The 24819-nt window shown below is 37.0% G+C and overlaps 1 protein-coding gene across 2 annotated transcripts; it reads left to right on the forward strand.

The window, feature by feature from the left end:
• Positions 1–1650: 1650 nt before the first annotated feature.
• On the forward strand, positions 1651–20726 carry LOC131428113 (putative tricarboxylate transport protein, mitochondrial). 2 transcript variants are annotated; one of them, XM_058591782.1, is made up of 4 exons: positions 1651–1937; positions 18781–19027; positions 19090–19216; positions 19275–20726. In XM_058591782.1, the coding sequence occupies exons 2-4, from the start codon at positions 18820–18822 to the stop codon at positions 19900–19902; spliced, it is 963 nt and encodes a 320-aa protein (XP_058447765.1). In that variant the 5' UTR covers positions 1651–1937; positions 18781–18819; the 3' UTR covers positions 19903–20726. The 2 variants fall into 2 exon arrangements, with proteins under 2 accessions (XP_058447765.1, XP_058447766.1); XM_058591783.1 differs by lacking the exon at positions 1651–1937 and adding an exon at positions 11561–11784.
• The last annotated feature ends 4093 nt before the right edge of the window (positions 20727–24819 follow it).

Genomic DNA, 24819 nt, shown 5'->3' on the forward strand with positions numbered 1-24819 from the left:
ATTCGAAAAAGAGACAAACGATGCGAACAAACTGAGCTTACCACTAAAGCTTAAAATATGCATTAGATTACTAAATTCTAAAATTTAGTTAGTAAATATAGAAACGCGTATCAATTGAGCTCACAAACAAAATATTAAAATAAAAGCTGTAGCACATTTTAGATTAGACTATTATTAATAGCTTAAGGGAATAGAAAAAAAAATCGTTCGAAGTAACAGTGTTCTGCTAACTGAAAGTAAGGAAAGAGAAACTCCGGAAATTGACTGAAGCTCTATTAACCCCACTGGTTTCCAATTACCTACTACGGAAGTTCCGGAAGTAGTAACCCAAAGAGTTAGAAGTGGAATCGATCGATTCCTCAAAAATATTTCATGAATTGAAAAGCTGTATTGTTCTCGTAGATGACTAACCAAAGTGCAATTGGTTGGATTTATTTTTGATACCCAAAATTGAGGTTGATTCACATTCATTTTCTCTCGGACTCAATACATGAATTTCAGTTCAAGAACCTACCTATATTCTACTATGAATTCCATAGCAATAGAAAAATTTTTGTTAAATACTTCAGAGTTGTCCTGTACATAGTCCGATTCACTCTCCGTCGTCGTCCATGGTGATATCCTTTTTAAATTTGATACATTCGCGATCTTTGAAAAAGTAAACAAAAGAAAATATTATTGGTATAAATACATACCAAAAATATGCGGATATACTCACTATTATTGAATTTCTTTACTACAAATAATAATTTATGGCTCTCATTTTTTTTCGAAGGAACATACTACATTACAGAAGAACGAAAGAACGGTCAACAGCATCTACTCAATTTTTGCACTTTCATCAGACGTCATATCGATACATTTGATAGAGTTTTACCGATTTTTGGATAAAACATCATATGTTAAATTTTTCAAATACAATCTAACGAACAAACGAAACCATAAGCATGATAAGTAATTAAATTTTATGAAACCATGGTTTCTACATTTCCTTTACGAATTCTCAGTGCATTACAATTCTAATTAGATTGTTGATGAAACTTTACCCGTTCAACTTATTCTTCAACGCTGCAACGCAAGTGGTAAAGAAACTTCAACTGAGTAATTGATCAAAAGATATTCCTGAAAACTCAATTGACCACTTGTAGCGATATATTATTTGTATAAGAAATTGAAAGCAACTTACTTCAAACTTACTTCAAGAAAAATAGATAAGATTTTTAAAAGCCGCTTTTGTGGGAAAAAATCCTTTCGTTTCATTTCGTAAGCTTTGGCTACTCCCCTTCGGTCGGTTAACATTATTCTTCAGCAAGCATGAAGCCATTGCACACATACTACGCTACAACATCATCCGATGTGAGGCGATGCTCGTTTCTTTATGCTGTAACCATACGCGCCTCTCTTAGATTTGAGGGTGGCTCAAGATAACAGTGAAAAGGTTCTGAAACTTTTAGATGTTTAGATTTATACAAATAAAAAGGAAATCTCTTTTTAAGAAAATTCAACAATTTTCGAAATGGCTCCCTCACTTAGGATGATGATGCGACGGGATAGTGTTTCTTTAAATACAATCACTACCCCGCAATTCCAAGCATCTTGGAAGGGGCTTCGTTTTTCATGACGTGATAGTCACTTCGGGGTGGAAGTGGTAGCATTCAAACCTCAGATCTGCGGAGCACAGAGCAGTAGGCGTATTCGTGAAACATGGAACGGAGGCGAAATACTCGCCAGGTTTGGACTGCTAACATCAAAATAGATGTTGTGTAACCTTTGATTTTGAAGTTTTCTGGTACAAAAAAGTGTGTTTGAAACGTGTTTACAAGTTGTGCCGTGCGAATTTGTTTCGAAACCAGAACTGTAGCACACTCGTGAAGTGGGAAGAATAACATAAAAAACCAGCTGCAAAGTTCTCGACCTATCCCATCGATTTCTTAAAGGTGCGTACTTAAAATTGTTTAATCGGACAAATTTTCTCTATTGCCGAAAGAAAAGGATACCATAAAACTAAAAGTTGCTAATCAATCGATAACCACATTGCTTATCGAAAACATAAAAAATCCTCCAGACATAAACATATAGCCGTGTTTTGGTTTGGAAACCTTACAACAGTTACAGTCGGATACAAAAAGCTTACGCACACTATGGAAGCATATTGTAAATAATGAAGTGATATGCATGGTGGGTTCAACAATATTTCGTCTCTAGTAAAAATCTAAATCAAATTCCTTCAGATGGAAGACAGCAATTCTTACACTGCTTCATTACGAGATGGACAGTTTGTATAGGAATCTAAAGTAGAGTAATACAGTACCGTTACGGCATTTAAAAAGAATAATTTCAGTAATGTGAATCTCTTCAGATAACAAAAAAAAAATAGTCCAGATTTTGAACTCTTGTATCATAGCTCAAAAAATAAGAAGTAAACGAATTTCCAAAGTTGGTTGTGGAGGCCAAAAATTTCAATTTTCTTAATCTGACAGATAATTTACGTTTACCGAGGATATCGGTTTCGTGCGCGTGGCACATTACCGACATTTTCGTCGCGTGCGTGGAAAATCGGTATTTATTTATACACATCAGTTGTTGCCGATATGTTCTGCCATCACGTGAACACAAACACGTGTGCAAACAGAATTGGCTGTAATTGACCTTTTAAATATCCGGCTTTACTGATGAAAATCGAAAGTAGTTTGAATGAATCGCAAACCTGTTGATTAGGTGCCCCGAAATAGCTATCAGGTAGAAACAGTTCATTCAACAATCGAACCGAAACGACGCACCTAGCATAAGGAGTTCTGAATTAATTTATATTCCAGATGAAATGAAAAGAAATTTTTGAAACCTGTATGGAACAATCGACGACACGATCGGTTGATGAAAAAAGCAATACGAAGCATCCATGCTTTTCGAAGAATCCATAAGCTCAACTTGCAATTACTAAAGCTAAATATAGCGAGTTCAAATAGTCAGAATGTCATGCATTCCATACCTAAAGTCTTTGCAGCAATAACTACTTAAATACCGGAATCGAGGTAATTTTCGAGTTCGATTTGAAGGAAAATTGTAATTAGCAGCTGTTGCTTAAAAAGTAATTCCCCCTCGGCCAGAGCAGCCTATAAATGGAAAAAAACAAATTACCGTGATAAATAGCAATCGATAATTTTGCCAAAATCAGTATGTCAAAGATATCAACTTACTTGAATCTTGCCAAACACCTCTTGGAAAACCAAAGATCGGCAAATCGTCAAAGTTCCAAGCTGAAGATGTGCAGTTTTTGCAATGGAATGTGTAAGATGTCAGTGACTTTGCGAGTATATGGTAGTTATTTATGTGCACTTGGTAAACAGGTCATCTTTAAGAAATAGAAGTGAGCAACGTTGTGTTGGAGTTTTTGATCACCGGAAATAGTACTGCCGAAACGGGAAAGCGCTATAGCCAAAGCCAGATTGTTTGATCATCAATTAACAATTGATTAACATATTGAAACATTAACAATCATAGTTTTCATAACGATCAATAGTATTCGCCCAGAAGTCGACGGAATATTACACGGAACGACCGAAATCAGCATTTTCGCGAAAAATTTAGTTGATTTGCTGATTTTAGTTAGTTATTTTTTGAGACAACTAAAAAAATCTTACTTTTGCTGATTTAGATTTTTTATTCTCATTCCCTTAATAATAATAAAATATTTGTTGAAATGACTATTTTTTTTAGTTGAATTCACAAATTAAACGTACTGTCATTTCTTAGCTAAGGCACACTTCATATCCAGTCAACTAATTTTTTAGTTGAATTAAAGAAATATAATGTTGTTTTCAACCAATATGAATGGTTGAATTGGCTTCTGCAATCTGCAGCTATATGGCGCCCAGTCACCGAAACGGTAACACCTTAATGACTACTAGCCACTAGATGGCACACTACTGCCGAAAAAAATTCAGACGCGGTTGTCTTTTCTATATTGGCAGGTATAAATACGATGTTGTGTTGGAGAAAAAGACATAAACGAAACGTAAACATCTTTTTGAATTTTTTTTCTTCTAAATCACTGTTTCTTCATTCTCACTGAAAACTTTGAGCACTCGGAAAACAAAAACCGAATACAAATAGTACACCGGACGGCACAGCTCGGAAGGTTTGAAGATACAAAAAACCTTCATCACAATTAGAGTGAAACATTCGAAATTCACATCACTGTTCCGCGTAAAAACATTATTACGCACAATCGCTTCAAGTGCGCACAAATTCTGAATAAATACACTTTCCACTAACAGTTTACGTCATTTTTACATATCGGTTTAGAAAATTATATAGGGATATATCGTAACACATGCGAAAAACATCTAAACAATTTGCGAGCAGTTTCAACAAGACTGTCCCTTTTAGCTTTTTAATGGATTGTTTTGCTTTGACACTGCTGTCCTTCAGTAATGACGGTGATAGATAAATAGAATCAAAGTTTCTGATTTTAATAACGAAATTAGTTGTCAATGAGAATTTCGTGTTGGATTGAAATATTGCTGGTTTGTGTCCAGAATATTCGCCAACTAAACACATTCTCTAAAAATAAGAGTTTTTTTCAGCACAGTAAATTCTACATTTTAACTAATTTTATAGTTATTTTGGAAATTTTGTTGTTAGAATCAACTAATTCAAAAACAGTAATACGAATTAGGCGCAGAGCTAATTTCGGTCGTTCCGTGTAGCAAACGAAAGAATTTAGAATTCGATTTCAAAATAAGACACTTTTTGCCTTTCTCATGCAGAGAGACTATGCAATCACTGTGAAAACCGATTTTTGAACCGACGAGATCCGCAAATCCGTGTAACACGACCTTTCGACGCAGTTCGTCGAGATAGCAAAATATCTATGTGTGTACATTCGTGTGTGTAACATTTTTGTGCACTTTCTTTTCTCAAAGATGGCGGGGCCGATTACAACGAACATAGAATCAAATAAAAGGACATATGACCACATACCAAATTCCTGAAATTTACCCGGATCCGAATTCTTGTTCCGGAATTACTGCACTAGATTTTCTCTTAAATGACTGGACCGATTTCTACACCGATTCAAATAGAAGGGCCTAGGACACCATAACAATTTTCTTTATTTCACTTAAATCCGACTTTAGGTACAGGGTGCCAAAAATTCTATTTTAGAAGTGTTTTGTATTAATGGCCTTGCGAAAAGTAGCGAATTCTTAAAAACATATTAGCAAAATGTTCTAATTTTCAGATCTTGTTAGTGGATGGCCAAACTAACTCAGGTTATGCCGGTCCCCAGAATCCGGATCCGAAAGTACTGCAAATAATAGTCAAAAATTCTTTGAAAGTGTAATTTCTCAGAATCAAGAGAATCTTTCAAACATAGACTCAAATAACAGGTTATATGGGCTAATAGTTTGTTATGAAACTCTATCGTAATCCGACTACCGGTTCCGGTGAAAAGTGTTAAAAATATCAAACTGTCATTAAGAGGACGTAAAACGTAAACGTGCTGCAAAACGTAAGTAGTGTTAGAAACTGTTCCGATAAATTGTTCTTGCTATTTGGTGGTCTGGCAAATCGGCTTTAGATATATTGCTCCCGATTCCGGAAGGCTAGAACTAGGCTAGAAACTTGAATAAAAACAAAAAAGTTTGTTTGGAAATAAACTAACATCATCTTCTCAATTTGTAAACAGTTATGAGTCAAATTTGGGAGATCGTTTTTACTTTTTTTGCATTGCTCTAAATTACGGGTCGTAATTTCATACACACTTTCTCCGTGTATTTCACGAACCAGAAGCCGGATCTGGATTGAAGTCTATATCAACTTATGGGAACATAATACTTTTCATTTGAATCAAAGTTAATAGAAATCGGTCTTGCCGTTTCAGAGAAACAGTGATTTCCGTCAATAGTTGCACTATTTATGTATTATTTAATTCCATATACAAAATAGAAATAGTGATTTCCGGATGAGAGTGAATGATAACTTTTTCCGGTACTTTTGGAACCAGAAACAAAAATCCGGCATACCCAAAATCAATGTATTCGGTCATCACATAATCAGACCTGACCAATTGTAGAATTATACTGCAAATTGTATCTGGCTCGATTTTTCCGATAATTTATCAGCCAAAAATTTCGGAACCATCGTAAGCTTTTGAAAAGCGGGCAAGAGGTCTCTGAGAAAATCGACTGCATTTATTTTTTTAAGTTTTTGCGCTTTTTACTCCAAAAACCGGAAGTTAGATTCGAATAATATACAATAACAGGCTATGGAACCAAGAGATCTTTCATTTGAATCTAAGTTTGTGACAATCGGTTCAGCCATATCCAAGAAAATCTAGTGCACATACACACATACATTTATCGATTTTGGCTGAGTAGAATGGTATATGACACACGACACACCGGGCCTTAAAAGGTTATAAAGTCTCATAGGATGACACTAAATTATGAACGAATCCGACATCCGGTTTCGGAATTATAAGGTAAAGATTTTAACAATTGCTTTAAATTTAAACAATAACTATACATTTTAGATCATGAAAGTCGATGACCAAATAAACTCACTTATACCGGTACCCGGGTTTCGGTGCCGGGAATACTGGCAATAATGAACAAAAACTTTAAATCGGAACGCACTCAGATTTATCAAAAATTTTGTATCGAATACTAAGTACCGTAAGTTGTAATGTAAAACTGTAAAACGAAACTCACTTCGTTATACCAGAGACTGCAAAGCCTATTTTCATAACCGTCATGGAAAATGACGAACTTTCGTAAAAAAATCTTCTATGTTGGGCTCAAAGCTGTTCCAATTTTTAGGTCATATTAGTTGATGGCCATACAAGCCGCTTTCTAATTCTAATCGGTCCCGGAAATACCGGAAACAATTATTAAAAACTCCAAAACAGAACTCCCTTCCATTCGAATGGAATCGAATGGTCTTTTGACTCCACACCAAATTCCTCAATTTTTTTATACGACTTCCTGTTTCCGGAATTACAGAGAATGATTGATAAAATATTAAATAATGAATAATATGAGTAAGGCATCGTTACACTACTAGATGGATTGAAAAAGGTTTTTATATCTTTTTTAAATGAGATTCGGAAAATTGTCACGAAGAATTTAGCAACAACTTTCATAATCCCGCAACCAAAACACACCACACAGTTTCGCACGGAAAGACCGAAATTAGCATTTTGGCGAAAAAACTAGTTGATTTTCTGAATTTAGTTAGTTATTTTTTGAGACAACTAAAAAAATCTTACTTTTGCTAATTTAGATTTTTTAATTCTAATTCTCTTAATAATAATAAAATATTTGTTGAAATGGCTATTTTTTTAGTTGAATTCACCAATTAAACGTGCTGTCATTTCTTAGCTAAGGCACGCTTCATATCCATTCAACTAATTTTTTAGTTGAATTAGAGAAATAAAACGTTGTAGCTCTGCGCCTAATTCGTATTACTGTTTTTGAATTAGTTGATTTTAACAACAAAATTTCCAAAATAACTATAAAATTAGTTAAAATTTAGAATTTACTGTGCTGAAAAAAACTCTTATTTTTAGAGAAAGTGTTTAGTTGGCGAATATTCTGGACACAAACCAGCAATATTTCAATCCAACACGAAATTCTCATTGACAACTAATTTCGTTATTAAAATCAGAAACTTTGATTCTATTTATCTATCACCGTCATTACTGAAGGACAGCAGTGTCAAAGCAAAACAATCCATTAAAAAGCTAAAAGGGACAGTCTTGTTGAAACTGCTCGCAAATTGTTTAGATGTTTTTCGCATGTGTTACGATATATCCATATATAAATTTCTAAACCGATATGTAAAAATGACGTAAACTGTTAGTGGAAAGTGTATTTATTCAGAATTTGTGCGCATTTGAAGCGATTGTGGGTAATAGTGTTTTTACGCGGAACAGTGAAGTGAGTTTCGAATGTTGCACTCTAATTGTACACGTCAAATGATGTTTTTTTGTATCTTTTAACATTCCGGCTACGCCGTCCAACGTACTACTTGTATTCGGTTTTTGTTTTCCGAGTGCTCAAAGTTTTCAGTGAGAGAGTCGATTTCGCGAAGAAAACAGCGATTTAGAAGTAAAATTTCCAAAAAGAAGTTTATGTTTCGCTTATGTCTTTTTCTCCAATACAACATCGTATCTATACCTGCAAATATATGTAGAAAAGATAACCGCGACTGAAATTTTTTTCGGTACTAGTGTGCCATCTAGTGGCTAGTAGTCGTTACGGTGTTAACGAGCGCCATATAGCTGCTAATTGCAGAAACCAATTTAACCATTTATGTTGGTTGAAAACAACGTTTTATTTCTCTAATTCAACTAAAAAATTAGTTGAATGGATATGAAGCGTGCCTTAGCTAAGAAATGACAGCACGTTTAATTGGTGAATTCAACTAAAAAAATAGCCATTTCAACAAATATTTTATTATTATTAAGAGAATTAGAATTAAAAAATCTAAATTAGCAAAAGTAAGATTTTTTTAGTTGTCTCAAAAAATAACTAACTAAATTCAGAAAATCAACTAGTTTTTTCGCCAAAATGCTAATTTCGGTCTTTCCGTGTACATCATTTTCAATCCGGTAGAAGATGCTACAAGAACTCGAGTCTCTCAACGCATGAACCGCTAGAGAATTTTTCTACATTTCTTCGCTCCACTTCATACTCTGAGTATTTCACGGCCCTTAAAAAAATTACAGTCTGATAATGATTGGTGCAGTGAGGAATTTACCAAGAGAGAATCGCAAGTTGACAATTATCGCAGAAAATCGAATCGATGATTCGACTTGATGATTCTCATACTACACGCAGAGAATTTTTTTTTAAATAGAACCAAAATTGGGTTTCACGCAACGATTTATTTTGTTAAAATAGTGACAAAAGAAAATCTGGTTTGATATAGAAAATATTGCTGCTTGAAACTACAAAACATGATAATCAATTTTACTCAGTGTGTTAGCTTGTTTCAAACGACATTTTGATAAGAACAACAAATATTTCACTTGTGCGTTCCTGTCAATGTCTTGACAAACAATTTCACAGTGAATTCAATTTGAAAAATTTGTTATGAATGAACGAACTTTAGATAAAGTTAGGAATTGTTGCGCTTTGAATTCACAAACTATTTAGTTGAAATAAATTACCTTAAATTTAGTCATTTCAACAAACGCTTTTCTTTGTTGAAATCATACATTTTTGTTTGTTTTTAAAAATAAAATGATTTCTTTCAAACTAATTTACAGGGTTATATTTTATACTACTTTTATTTCGATTTATATTGGTTCAAAAATTTCTAGAAAACTTTATCTTTAATTTAGAATATTTTTAAGACTTTTGATCGTTTCGTCATTCCGTTGCTACACGATCGTATTATTTACATGCCGCAGTAAAGCCATGTTTTTTATTTTTATAGTATCCGGTGCTCGGTGCTCCATCAGTCCGGTCAAAACAGCGAACCTGCATCAAATATTTTTTGTAAAAAAAATGTGTCATGTATATTATTATATGCAAATTTTTAAAATATACTTAATCATCAATACATACACTTGAATTGTTGGAAACCTCCTAGGAAATGAAAGAAGCAAACTTCTTTCGCGGGAGACAAAAATGCAGTGGTTTATACGCGCGAGAAAAAACATGTTCTGGTTTATATGAAATAAAACTAACACGGTTCATTTAAACAGTAAACTTAGTTGTATTATTACACAAATAATATCATAGATAAATAGAACCAAGTTTTTTCTTGATGTTAAGGTATAGCAGGATTGAGTCAACGAGAACATTGCCGATAACATTAACTCAACTTTGGTTGACATGTAAAAAATTGTTAGTTTATTTCAACAATAAACTCAGCGGGAACAAATATATTTTTGGTTTGGTTGGACCAAAATTTTGATTCAAATAAAACAAAGATCATTGTTTTTGTTGAAGGGAGAAATTGGTTTGTAACAATCATATTCTAGCTTGAAATGAATATAAATCAAATTTTAAAAACTACTAACTGTTTTGTTATTTTAAACATGCTCAATTTCTCTGCGTGTAGGTTGCAACATTTCAAAACCTTTGTGTGGAGCATTCACATACATTTTCATAGACACAACTTATACAAAGGTTATATGCACATAGTTAGAATAAGCGGCAATAGTAAAATGATTCTATCGCAATTATCCCCTGCCCATACAGAATCGGATCGCGAAACGAGAATAAGCGACCGTTTGTTGCTTCAGAGAGAATCCCCACAGCAGCGAGATAACCTTCGATTCTCAGACAGGTCATCGAGAGAAATTCGCTCTCGCACTGGTGTCGATTCTACGTTAAATGAACCATGCCGGTTTTTTGTTGCTGCGATGATATCCGTCTCTCTTTGATGACACTGATTAAATCGTGTGAAGAGTAGCTAGCGATCGTTCTTTAATACGATAAAAGCCATCCTTGTGGTGCACACAATCTGAGACTACCAGAAAGAACGTAATTACCAAATTTCGGTATACATTCACTCTTTTAGACGTCAATCCATCGACGAGAAATAGAAGAGTGCGTGCAGAAGTAAAAATATCGGTCTATGGGCTGGTGGAATAATCGGTCCTTATTTCTTTAAAATGAGAAAGGACGACTCGTGGAAATCGTGACAGAACCATGATCAATGGATTTGTGTTGCCAAATCTACAATATATGGATGTAAACGAAATGTGGCCGAAACTATTGACTTATTGGAAGAACATTTCAACGACAACATTATTTCGAGAAATTGACCGGTGACGACACTCAATTATTTGTTGTGGGGATACACGAAGTCATTAGTTTATGTGGATAAACCAGCAACGATTGATGCTTTGGAAACCAATATTCAACAAGTCATTGCTGAAATACACCCTCAAATGCTTGAACTAATGGTTGAACAAATTTGGCATGTGCTTTAGAAATCTTGAACATTCCTACAAGATCTTACCGATCATACGCTGCATTCTAACTCGGTTACGTTCGGCACACGCAAACCTTTCTAACCGCAAACGACTTATTGCAGACTCACTTTTACAACTGTTATCTCCAGTATATATTCGCGAATCATGTCATCATCCAGCTGTGCCCCACGACCACATCCATTCGTGCGCTGTAGGAAAAACACGTGCTCAACATTCCACCAAGAATACGCGAAGGAACATTGCGCCATCACTGCCCAACACAGTGAGTGTGAGTGAAGTTTTGAGAGGTCAAAGTTTGGGTGAATTTGGTCATTTCCGTATAGCAAAGAAAATGACGATCACTTGCAGATTACTCGAAACAAGAGCATTGGGCAGCGAATTGATTTCATTCCCACCCCCACGACTCATTGTGTGCCAATACTAACCTCCGGTCATCGCAAATTTCGTTTGAGCTTGATGGTATGGCAAGCAGACTACGAAAACGATTTATACTGTTTTATTAATTCGATGTGATACGTACGTACGAGTGGCGTCAGACCAGCAAGCGAAAGTAAGACAGCGGCGCGCACCAACCAAAACACGACGTGTTCGGCCGATTCATCGGCGTGTGGCCATCGACCAGTCATTCATAGGCTGCTCCATAAGTCGGACGTGACTTCAGTGCGGTCGGTAGTTTAGTGTCTGAGCCATCAGGCCATCAGGTTATTCGGTCGGTCTGAACCGTCGTACCTCGCCATCGTAGCCATCAACTTGCCTCCTTCCCTTCGTAATCTAACCCACCCCCCGGAGAGGTGAACAACATTTTGGCCAGCAGGCAGGTTCCTCTTCGCGTAAGTGACTCGACGAATTTACCCGCTGCTCACCTGCACTGGTGCAATTAGGCTCGACTCCGATTAGTGTAAGAGTTAGTGCACGGCTGTAATGTGACGTCTTTTCGCCACAATGTTTGTTAGTTTATGATGTTTCGTGAGACAGAGAGAGAGTGGGGAAAATCGCTTGGAGGTCACTAAACAGTTTGTTATTATTATTACTATACGATACGAATCGGTATCACCGAAGCAGAGCGGGTGTTACATAACAGCTTGACTGACAGTGCCCCTGAAGTGTACCGTAAGCCGGTAGATCACCCTGCAGCGGATCTTATCGTTGTTATTGATAATGTTGCACAAGTGGTTTCCAGAATACGGTCTGTTGCTAAGCAACCATTAGAATCACAGTTCGCGGAAAATCAACTGGGTTCAAGTATCTAATCAAAGTTCAAATCCAGAGCACCCTGTTCGCTTAGAGTGGCGCTTTTGCTGATGATTGGTTCCATTGGCTGCGGTTTGACTTGTCGTACTTTCAAACTGTGAGCGTTTGCTAGGTGCCCTTCATAACTTTTCCGATAAGGCATTATGCATTAGTTGTAAATGTAAACAGCGACGGTTCAAGTGCAGCCCTAGTAGACAAGTGGATTAGGAATGCTTTTTTCTTTGACTTTGTATGTACGGGTCATAGATTGATATTAGAACGAAAGGTCAATTTGTATTGTAGGAAAGTGTATGAACAAGATTAAACACATTCTAGATTAAACTAAGCTTACTGAGATAGCTAAACGAACTGGAGGTATTCAACTTTTAGAAGCACCCTTTTGACGTGAATACGTCGTACTTTACCATGGGGCGTCTTCTCCAAATTTACCATTTCGGAGAGTTATAAGTTTTTAATCGTAAATATCTCTTATTGTATCTACACAGCAAAAAATTATGAAATTTACACGTGACGCAAATCTACATATGAAACAATTCATAGAACGTAATCCGTGAAACGACTGAATTTTACAAGAATGATATAAATGTACGCCCGTATTTCAAGCAAACGTAGAAATTTGCATGTTTTAGCACTTAAAAGTATGTCAAAACTAACTTAATATAAATTATATATATTTCGGTCTCAGAAATCGTAAATTTACACGATTTTTTCTAGGTGTGTAACGTATCAACACAACTTTCGCTACGTGCCATTGGAAATATGATCAGAAATTTATAATGAAATTTTCAGTACTGCCTCCTTTGGCAGCATAGGAACTGCATTTCATCTGTTTGCGTTCAACCGTATCTCGCTGATAACAGCTTGTCACCTCTTCTTGAGATGCTACATTTTTGGTTCATGATTCCGGTCGTGATTGAAATGACGCTCTTCTAGCCATTGGAACAGATGGCTCGCCACACAAGATATTTGTTTGCGAACTTCGACAGCTCAAAGTGTTTGAAAATCTATCTTCCAGTAACTATAGAACATTCCTGTTTCTAAAATCCCAATGTAGATTTCATCATCCTGTGCCCTGCTATCAAACAGCATTAGTTTTTTACGACATCCGAACAGCGAAAAGTGCACAAATCTAAACAGTTCTAGATTTGCACTAAACTGAGGTTTTTTTAGCTTCGATTTGCGAAGAAGGAATCCTAATAGTTCTTTAGAAAACTTTTAGAGTCATTAAAACGGCTGATTTTGTGTGATTACCCCCACCGTTGTCCTCTTTTCGTTGTTTTTTCACCAATGCAAACAACAAGCGGTTGTGACGTAATCGCTCTTATCGGGAGCGAAACTAGCTTTGCAAACGACACACAATGCATCTGCTCGCAGTGGCGATAGAATCCAAACTTATCAAATTGTTAAGAGGTTTCTTTTTACGTGATTTCGTTTGTAGCTTTTCAACTAATGAGCGGTCCTAACGGCTATAAAAATAGCCGCATACAGAATTTGAATGTCGTTTATTTCATTTTGGATTTGCATTTCTTTGAAAGAAACTATCAGGATGCTGTACGGGATTCATTCCTGCCTTTCAGAAGGACCCAATTGTGGAACTCACTACGATATTAAGCACTCTTCGGAACATTTTTCTCGAACGATTTGTTGTACAGCAGCAGATATTTTGTTCTATTCCTCAGAACGCGTTCTGATTGGCTGGTGTTGACATGGGTCAAATGAGACAGGTTTTTCAATTGTGTACTATTGAAATACTTTAATGCTTTGCTATACACGTTTAAGTTGAAAAATTTCGATTCTATTGGTAGTTAGTTTATATAAATCCTTTCACAGATCACTGAGCTATGAACTTTCAAAATACGAGAAAGGCGCCTTATGAATTATCCTCTTTGATACTCGGTTATACCAAACATTTCAGAAAAGTTTAAAATTGTGTTCATATTTCCGATGGCATGTAGCAAAAATTATGTTGATTCGTTAGATACAACAAGAGATATTCACGATCAAAAACTTATCACTCTCTCAGAGGGCAAATTTTGACAAGGCCCCTCATAGTAAAGTAAGTCGTATTCACGACAAAAATACTTAGTTTTGGTCACATATCCCTAAGCTATAGTTTGCATGGGAACACTCCCAATATTCAGCTTTAATGCATTACCCTACGGAAAATAAAACAATATCGAAATACGAAACCTGGTGACACAGTTTCTCGAAGACAGTTATTAATTCACAACCTTCTTCGAAAGAAATCGTTCTGTCAACTGAATTACTCTGGATATTGTGAAACACAGATCAGAAGACTTTTCTGTAAAGAAGAGCTTGATATATAATCTTCCTCAATGTTTGCTCGACACTATCTTCCATAAACTTGTTATCTTAACCTTGTAGGATTGGAAAGAAACTAAACCCTCCCGTGGTTTCCCTCTATTTTGCATTTCAATCCCAATCGACCAAAAAATTTTGGGAATTACTGGTTTACACTATTTATGTAACGACTTTTAAAATATTGCACCGATGTGTAATATCCTTTCTGATGGCTAGAACAAAAACGAGGGACATAGGGATAAGTTACGTAAATGTCAAAACTCATTACCGCTTAATTTTTTGGTATATGGATTATTTCTGATAGTGATCTATGATCACATTCAAACGTATTATTATTGTTGATACGCTTGGTTTAAAAATGTTGCCGAATATGTGACATAAATGCTAAAGCATGCTTTTCAAAATGGCAAAATGTATGTACGGGTATCAAACAAGAAAGGATTTACACAATTTTTTTATGTAATTCGCCCGAAAAAAAAGGCATCTAGTTGCACGCTATATATTCGATGATTGTTTGGCGCGTAGCGAGTTGTGGAATAATTACCCGGTGAAGAGCAAAATATGAATACTAGATTATAAATAAAATCGTTTGGCGTGCAACGAACTGTTTTGTGAGGAAATTATACGGAACCTACTTGATCCATGTGCTCCACTATTTTGAAACCACATGCTTAATTGTTGATGGGCACCAAATAAACAGCATACTTGTTTCCTAATGGCATTTTCGTTTTTAACGGTGCCACTATACCGGTGTAGGGAAGAAAAGGATGCCTTGATTATACACAATTGGAGCGAATATAGTCCCTGCTACACTACACCGGTGCAGCGCTAAACCAGACCCTGTCAGCTTGGAGCGAAATCAATCTTCAGTTCAGCAACGCCATCGCAAGGCAGCACATTCAACGTATTATGTCAAATGTATGGATGCGCAGTGCTGCTATTTTGGCGCGCCCAGAATTTGACATTTCTCTCCCATACTTCCTTGTACGAGATTCGATGCGAACTCGCCTGAGGGCGCCATACTCGCAAAAAAGAATGTTGCCAATAATTTTTTTCGGGAAATGTGAGAGCTGGATATCTTGTTAATATGATGTCTTTGGCTAAACGCTAAACAAAATTTTTCAGTGTATAAATTGTGTTCAATACCGTCTTTTCAAGTTATAGAATATGAGTCTAGGGAGGGACGCTGTTCTTCGGAAGAGCTAGTATATTATACAGAATGTAATGAAAGTGATCAAACATTTCTCGGAATCCGTTCAACACTTCATTGTTTGTATTGTAACTCATCTCACTATTTGGTGAACTACGCACATTTATGTAAAAATAATTACTTTCGAGACAATCGCTATGTCTAAGTTCAGATTATATTGGCATGATTTTGATCTACTTAACCTCAAACCTAGGACAAGATTTACATGATGATTATGACTTCGCGAACCATTGAGAAAAACTTCTAAGACGCATTCGACTTTTTGCGGATGGAAGCTGGCACGATTTTCTGGTCCAGATTTTGGTTCACAGAGCCTGATTTGCGACCTGATTTTCCTTGTTCTGAAAAGTGTCTGTGCACAAGCTCATTGCACTTTTCCGAGGAAATGCTTCGCATTCTGTTGAAAACTCTCAGTTTTTTTCTGACTGTGATGTAAACAATAAAACACATTTCAACAGCTGATCGTTAAAACGTCATCAGAAAACAGCAAAGGGGCATAAATCCGATATCAGAACTAATTGGCTCAAGTTACATGTTCCCCTTATTATTTGGGAGATTTGATTTAACCAACCGAAGTTTTTAATTGTTTTATATTACGCACTCTAAAAAAAATGAAAATTACACATGACGTAAAACGAAACATACCGTATTTTAGGGATTGAAGAATTGATATCACATCGATTACCATTTAAATGTGAGCTTTCTGTCTTTTTTGATGACAAATTCAATTAAATCAGCTGTTGATTTACTGAACTGATGTATTTTTACATCTTTTGGAATGCAAATTTTGATCAATTGCGACGCTTTTTTTATGTGCATGACTTTTAAGGTAACTTGGCTCCGCTCGTTGGAAAGCTACTCTGGTTCCGGAGATATAATGGTATAAATGGCGTAAACGACAAAACTCATTACAGCTCAATTTTATCGGATAACCAATTAACTCTGAATGGGACCAATGATCAAGTTCAAATGCATTATTTCCAATACATTTGGTTGAAGATATGTTGCCGAATGTTTCACGTGTGTGTCACTATTTCAGCGCGTTGTTTCGGTGTGAAGCGATCCATGGCAAAAATTCTACTGAGTTAACATTTCCAAAACATATCTGATGCAATCGCTGGTTGGTCAGTTTATTTGGTACATTTTTTGAAATAAATTAAAGTATTATTCTACCAGTAGTGGAGAAAACTGCTAAGATTGTAAGTATGACCTCAACGATACCCATCAAATCCTGTGCAACATCTGCGCCTGCTTTCTTACACACTTCGATCCACTCTTTCAAATCCTTGTCGTTTTGGAAGACTCCCAATTTTCCGAATTTTTCTCTTCATAATCGCCCAGAAATTTTATATTAGGCAAAATTATAACGATTTTGGCAGATTTCCCTTATTCGACAAAAGAACAACATCGTTGATTTCGTATATGGAATCGTACCGGATTCGGGTAATGGCGCAATGCCAGATCCCACCAAAATAGAGTGTCACCTTCGTGGGACCAAAGAAAGGGCAGCAGGTGCTTCCTGTGACATTCTTCTTTCTACATTTGACCGGTTGAATTGATGGTGCCGTACATTATGTGCGGCTTGCTGGACTTACTGAACTAAAAGATCTCCTGCCGCACAAGCTACTTCTTGATAATACGGTCGATCTTCGAAACATCTAGCCGGAACTTATTTGGAAATAAACTTCAGGCCAGAGATCTGCTTGACGTCTCCGTTAATGTTCGTCTCGTAGTACATTACGATGCAATTCGGTTTCATCAATCGCGGGATTTGGCCACCGTGTTCTGTTTTAACTTGAAGACAAGGAAGTCTCCTTCCTTGTGTTCATTTCCTTGGGGTTCGTTTTTCTTCTCTTTTCTTCCGATGCCAAATCCGTGTTGGCTCTATGGGATCTCTGTGAACGATTCTACTACATAGGACTCGCTCGAATGCACGATTTTCAACTGTTAAGGACTGTGGAACTGGCCTGAATTTTCCACTACCAAACCCACATTTTTTTGCACAAGCACTTCTTGTTTGGAAGCCATTTCGATAATGACGATATTTTTCACATGTAAATATTACACTCTAAACTGGTTTTACCCAAAGTTTCATCTTTTTGTACCTACGCAATAAAAAGTATTACACAGAAGAAAATTTAACACTGTTTCCGAATACAGTCTTTACTCAGACTACTAATCACACAATAGGATTATGTACAAAAAACATATGAATTGAAACCTAGTATGATTACTGTAGAGATTGCATTTCTGCTCTAGTAATTTAGCATTCCCAAGGTAGCAGGAAGCCAATGAAGCAATTAATTCTTGCTTTAAATAGTGTCGTCGGATGTCAACCGGTCTGCCTGTTTACGGAATCGTGTGCATTTTAACCACTTGGATAAATGGGCCGTAGTCTTAGTATTAGCCTTATGTCGTTTTCGCTTGAAAAAACTGAAACTGACCCAGGGTAGTTTCATCAAGCAAACACTTTTCACGAAACTGTGTTGGTTTTGCACTTGAGCAAACCTGATATAAAAACCAGGTTCGAAACTGACTCGATTTTCAGTTCAACATCGTTAAAACTAGGTTCGAAACTGGCTTCAAACAAACGGTTTGACAGCAGTTAGAGTGGAAACTGGGTTAGGTTTGGCATCAAGCGAAAACGACATTAGTAGAAAACCGCCAGCGGTTACTTAGATTGTACATTAAAAGAAGATCACATTAACGATGTTCGAATGGAATGAAAATAGTTAAATATTTTGTATGGAAAGCTATATACTGAAAATAACGCAAACACTCGTAATTAACTACTACCATACAGCCTTTGCAGGGTTTCTTTTATTTTGCTGTATGACTGTAGAGTTAATAATAAATCATACTCACCAGTATGCTTCCTAATGCATTCCCCCAATGAAAGCATTGCACAACGATGCAGCTAAGATTGGATCACATTTTTCAATCAAACTAATCCTTGATTTTCCTTTATTTAAAAAATAGATTGTAAAAAGATTAAACTATGAGTTAATAGCTTACTAACCCGCTTTTTTCCACCACTTATCAGTCCTTATAAGCCCAGCTTAAACCCACGCACTCCGCCAGGATGGACCGACACTTTCCCAACAGTAGACACAGCTTCCGGAATCCGTTTGGCCAGCGACCATGGATGGAACAAAATGGAGCGGCTGCTGCAGCTGGTGGTGGTACCGGACTCAAAGGAATCGTAGCCGGCGGAATAACCGGTGGTATCGAAATTTGCATCACTTTCCCGACAGAATACGTAAAAACGCAACTTCAGTTGGATGAAAAAGGTGAGCGTCTGGAGTCATTGATAATCTCTATCGGCATTGATTGTTTTTATTGGTACTTTTAGGTGCCACCAAGCAGTACAACGGAATCGTGGACTGCGTAAAGAAAACGGTGAAGAACAACGGTTTCTTCGGTCTGTACCGTGGTTTGAGTGTACTGCTCTACGGATCGATACCCAAATCGGCGGTCAGGTAGGAGAACCCTCTGTAGCCCTAATAACCAAAGTGAATCACTTGCCATTTCGAACAGGTTCGGCGCCTTCGAGACTTCCAAAGGACAGCTGATGGAGCCTAATGGTCAGTTGAGTACCTCGGGGAAGCTGTTGGCCGGTCTAGGAGCAGGAGTGGCGGAGGCCATTCTCGCAGTCACGCCTATGGAAACCGTGAAAGTAAAGTTCATCAACGACCAACGAAGTGCTAATCCAAAATTCAAAGGTTTCTTCCACGGAGTTGGCATGATCGTACGACAGGAAGGTATGTCCGGTGTGTACAAGGGACTTACGGCGACCATCATGAAGCAAGGCTCGAACCAAGCGATTCGATTCTATGTGATGGAATCGCTTAAGGAACTCTACAAGGGTGATGATCCAAAGAAACCCGTACCGAAGATGATGGTTGGTGCATTTGGTGCTGTTGCGGGAGCCGCATCCGTATTTGGCAACACCCCAATCGATGTGGTGAAGACTCGTATGCAGGGTCTCGAGGCATCCAAGTACAAGAACACCGTCGACTGTGCCATTAAGATTTGGAAGAACGAAGGCCCGCTAGCATTCTACAAGGGTACCGTTCCACGGTTGAGTCGTGTCTGCCTGGATGTGGCCATCACATTTATGATATACGACTCGTTTATGGAGCTGTTCAACAAATTCTGGCGCTAATTTAAATGGTTTCGAACTATCACAGTTTGCCAATTTATGCGCAACATCTTATCATGCCATCTAAATGTCAACAAGGCATCGCAACAACGTGAACAATTTACGATAAGACTTGTAAACCCGAAAGCGCATCACAACTATTGTTGTCAGGGTAACATTAGCAACGTAGGAAAACCTTTATCCATGTAGGACGCAAAGTCTGTGTGCAGGCATTTTTAGAAGAGGCAAGCTCAATCTACCTGTAATAGTCGAACTCAACCGTACACATATACAACCCGCAAGGTACGCTTATGAAACCAATCGAAAAGTCCTGACGGATATCCGTGGAACGGAATAAACAAAGTTTGTTGAAGTTTATCAAAAAGGCACCGCTTTGTAATGTAATTTGTTAGAAGCACAAAACTCAAAACTAGGAAGTACGCTTTGCGGCACCGAGAGCTTAGGGTTGAGTGTATCGAAAATTCCGAACCATAACATTGCCAATTTACTTTCATTTACTTTTTTCTGTACTCTAACTTTCCGTTGCGTAAAACTTACTCATTCCATGTTTTGTGACTATTTATCGTACTTAGACTATTCATTCGAATCAAAAGTGCACCCGAGGAGAAGTGGTGCACTTAAAACTTTTACTTTTACATTCTGGACAGGCACACTAATATTATAACGTTACATTTTATGGTTTTAGTTACTGCTTTGTGCTATAATTTAGCGAATTTCCATGCAGTTTTCTTTTTCAACAATTGGAGAAACGAAAAGAGTCAAACCTATTTATTGTTCGATGTGTAATATATTAATATGAATGTACTAATAAAAGTATGAAAACAAATTCACGCAGTATTTTTTGGGGGTAAAGGTTCGTATGTAGTAATTATACCATAATCTTAGTTGAGTGGTTAAATAGGGTTGCCACGGTAGCTTCACGGGCCTAGAAGATACCGTTGAATCTTGAAGATTCATACACAGAAATCAGATATACAGGCTCACATATGAACTGTGTGTAAAATTTTCTCAATCTGCATAACGAACACTTGCAGATGTCACCACGATCAACACGAGGAGCCACCACGATTTGGGTGGTGCTTTCACATGAGCCACAATTTTAGGTGCAACATTCACTTCACGCTAGATTTTTGTTTTTCTGTTGATTAAAATGATAAGTATGTTTTTGTTTTATTCCGATCGAATTCTCCTGTGATTTATACGACACGGAAAAAAGATGCCTTTAACACTTTGGGAAATCGTGTGACAAGTGTTAAAATTGCTGTAGTTAAAATATTTCTATAACAGGCAGGAGGATTTTGTTATCGTTCCGAAACGTAGTGGAATGTTTTGAAAGATCGCGGCAAATAGTCGAGTAAGTGGCAGTAATGTTTCCAGCATATAGCAAATTTGAAATTTACACAGGATTTCGAAAAATTTGGTTCGAACATGTATATCTGTTAACTGTGATTAAGGGGCGGGTAGGGTCTAACACTTTTTAAAAATCATTTATTATTTTCTTTATATTTCCTTATAGTAAAACATTTCAAGAATATACTGTGAAATTTTCAAATCTATTGGAACGAAACTCTGGAAGTTATATTCATGGCTAATGATGTCACAAAATCCATAAAAAGCCATTCCAACAATGTTGTAGTCCAAAACGGGAAATTAGCGAAACAAACATTTATTTTCTTTATTAAGTATTATTTTTCGGTGGTTGGTGTCTCACAGAAGTTGTTTGTAATCAAATGACGTTTCTTTTGTTGTGAAAGGTTATTAGAATAGTCCATGATTCGAGTGAAATCTGGGAACCAACTTTCTTAATCGAACTTAAAATTTATTGCAGCTTACTGCAAAGGTGTAGGAAAATTTATTAACTTTGCTGAAAAGCCACTTTCCCAGCTCTTCAGTTGGTCGAGTTATATTAATTATTTGAAGTAAAAATAGATTGTCTATTTGAAAATCGCTTTTTTTGTTTTAACTTTTTTTGTGAGCTGCTCTACGAGAAAGTTGTCCTCGGAAGAGCTGTCAAGCTAATTATTATGCAACTTATAAACTAAAATTCATAATATAAGCTACCACTAAAAAGTTACGATTGTTTTTTTATCAGAAGCTAGTCATTTCAAATAAATCTTTATAAAAATATGTGGCGCTGAAAAGTGTCTTGGACGATGGTATCTTTCTTTAGGCAAAACCAGTGATGGCATTCCACTAGAGTGATACACGCTGGTGTAAGATTTATGTCTACACCGGCGATGCAGCAAGCGAACAGCACACAAAAAGAAAGGCACACTTCTCCTCAGTGTCGAATAGATAGACTTAGAGTGTGTGTGATTGTGTTCAAAGAAGCTGTTGCTAGTGAACCAAATTCTCTTCGCATTAATCGCTCTTATGCGCTCTAGCCTAAATACACCCAAGTGATCACTTGTGCGTTCTCGTGAGAGAACACTTCTGTGATTTGTTTTATTTTTTTTTTTATTTTAACGATAAATTACTGAACATGCGCTTCTCTTATGCGAACCGTACACCAGAATGCTCACCGGCATGTACACTTCGGTGGAAATATCTGCGTCCACTTCAGAGAATTTGAGAGCACTGTACTAGCACTTTGGTGGGATCCAGTGCTAGAGACAGAAGATAATAAACACGCGCTCTCATGCTGCGTGCATACTCTATATAACGATGGTGTATATGTGTTAAAGAGAAGAGCTTTCATTGATGACTTGCTTTTCGCCGCATAAAGGAGATGGACATCTCTATGCATAACTGAGATGGCTCTTGGAGTGTACACTCGGTAAAATCATCCGAAATTTTGGCTCAAAATTGATTCCAGGCAGAATCGGCAGATGTATTCGATTCGGAATTTATTTGAAACTGACAATGAATTCCGAATCAAATTCCGAACAACTTAACTGCGCAGCGGTATTCTCAAACACAGCGCTTTGACTACTGCCCACCGAACTACTATATACGAAACGGGTCATCGCAATTCGGTTAGGTTAACGATTTGAACCGTTCGATGCAATGCTTGAAATTATCTTTCGCCGACGATTTTAAATTGTTCCATCTTATTAAAGATCACGAAGATGCCAGATTCCTACAAAAACAGTTGGATATTTTCTCCAAATGGTGCGACCTCAATAGAATGGTATTAAACCCATCTAAGTGTTCCGTGATCTCTTTTACTCGCAAACGCACAACCGTAGTATTTAACTATACTATTTCCGGAACTATCCTCAAGCGAGAATCGACTGTAAAGGACCTGGAAGTCCTTTTGGACTCTAAACTTAGTTTCAAACATCACGTCGAGTATATTATCTCTAAGGCTTCCAAGACACTTGGTTTTATTTTTCGAGTCACAAAGAACTTTAAAAGCATATATTGCTTAAAAGCACTATATTGCGCACTGGTTCGTTCTATCCTAGAATACGCTTCTGTCGTCTGGGCCCCCTATTATCAACTGGACATCAATCGCATCGAAGCTATTCAGCGTAAATTTCTTCGCTTTGCTCTTCGTAGTCTTCCTTGGAGAGATCCCAACAACCTCCCAAGCTATCAGGAACGCTTTAAACTGATCGATCTACACCTGTTATCTGTTCGCCGAGATCTCTCCAGGGCAATATTCGTGTCAGATCTGTTGCAATCTCAAATTGATTGCCCGAATTGTTAGGCAAACTAAATTTAAATATTCATTCTCGAAATCTTCTATCTCATCAATTCCTGAGAATTCAAACCGCTCGCACTAATTATGGCTATAATGAACCTTTCTCCAGTATGTGTCGTCTATTCAATCGATGTGCTCGTGTATTTGATTTTACCCTGTCATGCAATACCATAAAACAATTTTTTTTAAACACAATCTCCTTCCAACTCCAATACTTAAATTCTAGATTTAGCTTTAGGGTGATTTAGTATCTAATCCACAAGTTTAGTTTAGTGCTTCCTTAGTAAGTCTGCTTCCATTCTCTATCAATTATGCAACCAAGAATAATATTCACCATTAGGTTTGTTTCTAACATCCGCTCGACTCTCTCGATTCCCCGGCTGTCCACCATCTTCTTCGGAACTAACTATCTTTATGATGTTACTAATACTTTTTGCATCCCCCCCTCTTCATCTTTTCACCATCTTTTGAGACAATTAACTTGATCTTTTGCCGCTTTCTACTTCTTTCGAAACGCCCCCCCTCCCCCTTCCACCCCTTCGAACCCCTTCGTAATTCCATTTATTACAATATTCACTTCTCTCTTTTTCTCTCCTTTTTTCCTGCATTGCCGCTCTCCGAGGGCCACTCTCTTTGATGTCCAGCATGCCGAACACCCGCCGAGTGTTTGTGACTTGGGGGTTTTCCCGCGGACCCTCACGGGCAGCAGGATGAGGCCCTCAACATCACCGTCCAGTCACTCTTGACCCTCGCCGGGAGTAATTTTACTTTAAGCGCCTAGTATTAAGCAGTATATCTGTTGGATCTTTGTAATCTGTTGATATAAAAAGATGAGGAGGTTTTATGCCTGCTGGAGAGAGAGATTGTAAATTTCAGCTCCAGCGGGCTTTTCCCTGCTCCCAAATAAATAAATAAATTATCAAATAAATAAATAAATTACCTGTGTCCAGGATCAAAGTTATTTGTAAGCATTAACAAAACACGTGGGAACATGTTTTGACGTGACCAGTGACGAGTATAATAGGTAAACCATGATCGGAACTCGATCATTTCCCGGGTAGCAGAGATTTGCAAACCAATAATAAATTTTATTATTAAAACCAAACATTTCAATGATAGAAATTAACATTATTTAGTTCAAAATAAGAGTTAAAATATCAAAAATCATAACAAAGTCTGCATGAGAAAATAGCAACAAACTTATAAAAAATCAGTCATTGAAATATCAAAACAAGAACAAAATATTTATATAAGACGAATTTTTCGGTTATTTA

The sequence above is a fragment of the Malaya genurostris genome, chromosome 2 (genome assembly GCF_030247185.1).
Source record: "Malaya genurostris strain Urasoe2022 chromosome 2, Malgen_1.1, whole genome shotgun sequence".
Classification (NCBI taxonomy): Eukaryota; Metazoa; Arthropoda; class Insecta; order Diptera; family Culicidae; genus Malaya; species Malaya genurostris.

Coding starts and splice junctions, on each gene's coding strand:
- LOC131428113 (XM_058591782.1), top strand. CDS start 18,820: ATGGACCGACACTTTCCCAACAGTAGACACAGCTTCCGGAATCCGTTT. Junction 19,028..19,089: donor ACTTCAGTTGGATGAAAAAG/GTGAGCGTCTGG, acceptor TGGTACTTTTAG/GTGCCACCAAGCAGTACAAC. Junction 19,217..19,274: donor ATACCCAAATCGGCGGTCAG/GTAGGAGAACCC, acceptor CATTTCGAACAG/GTTCGGCGCCTTCGAGACTT.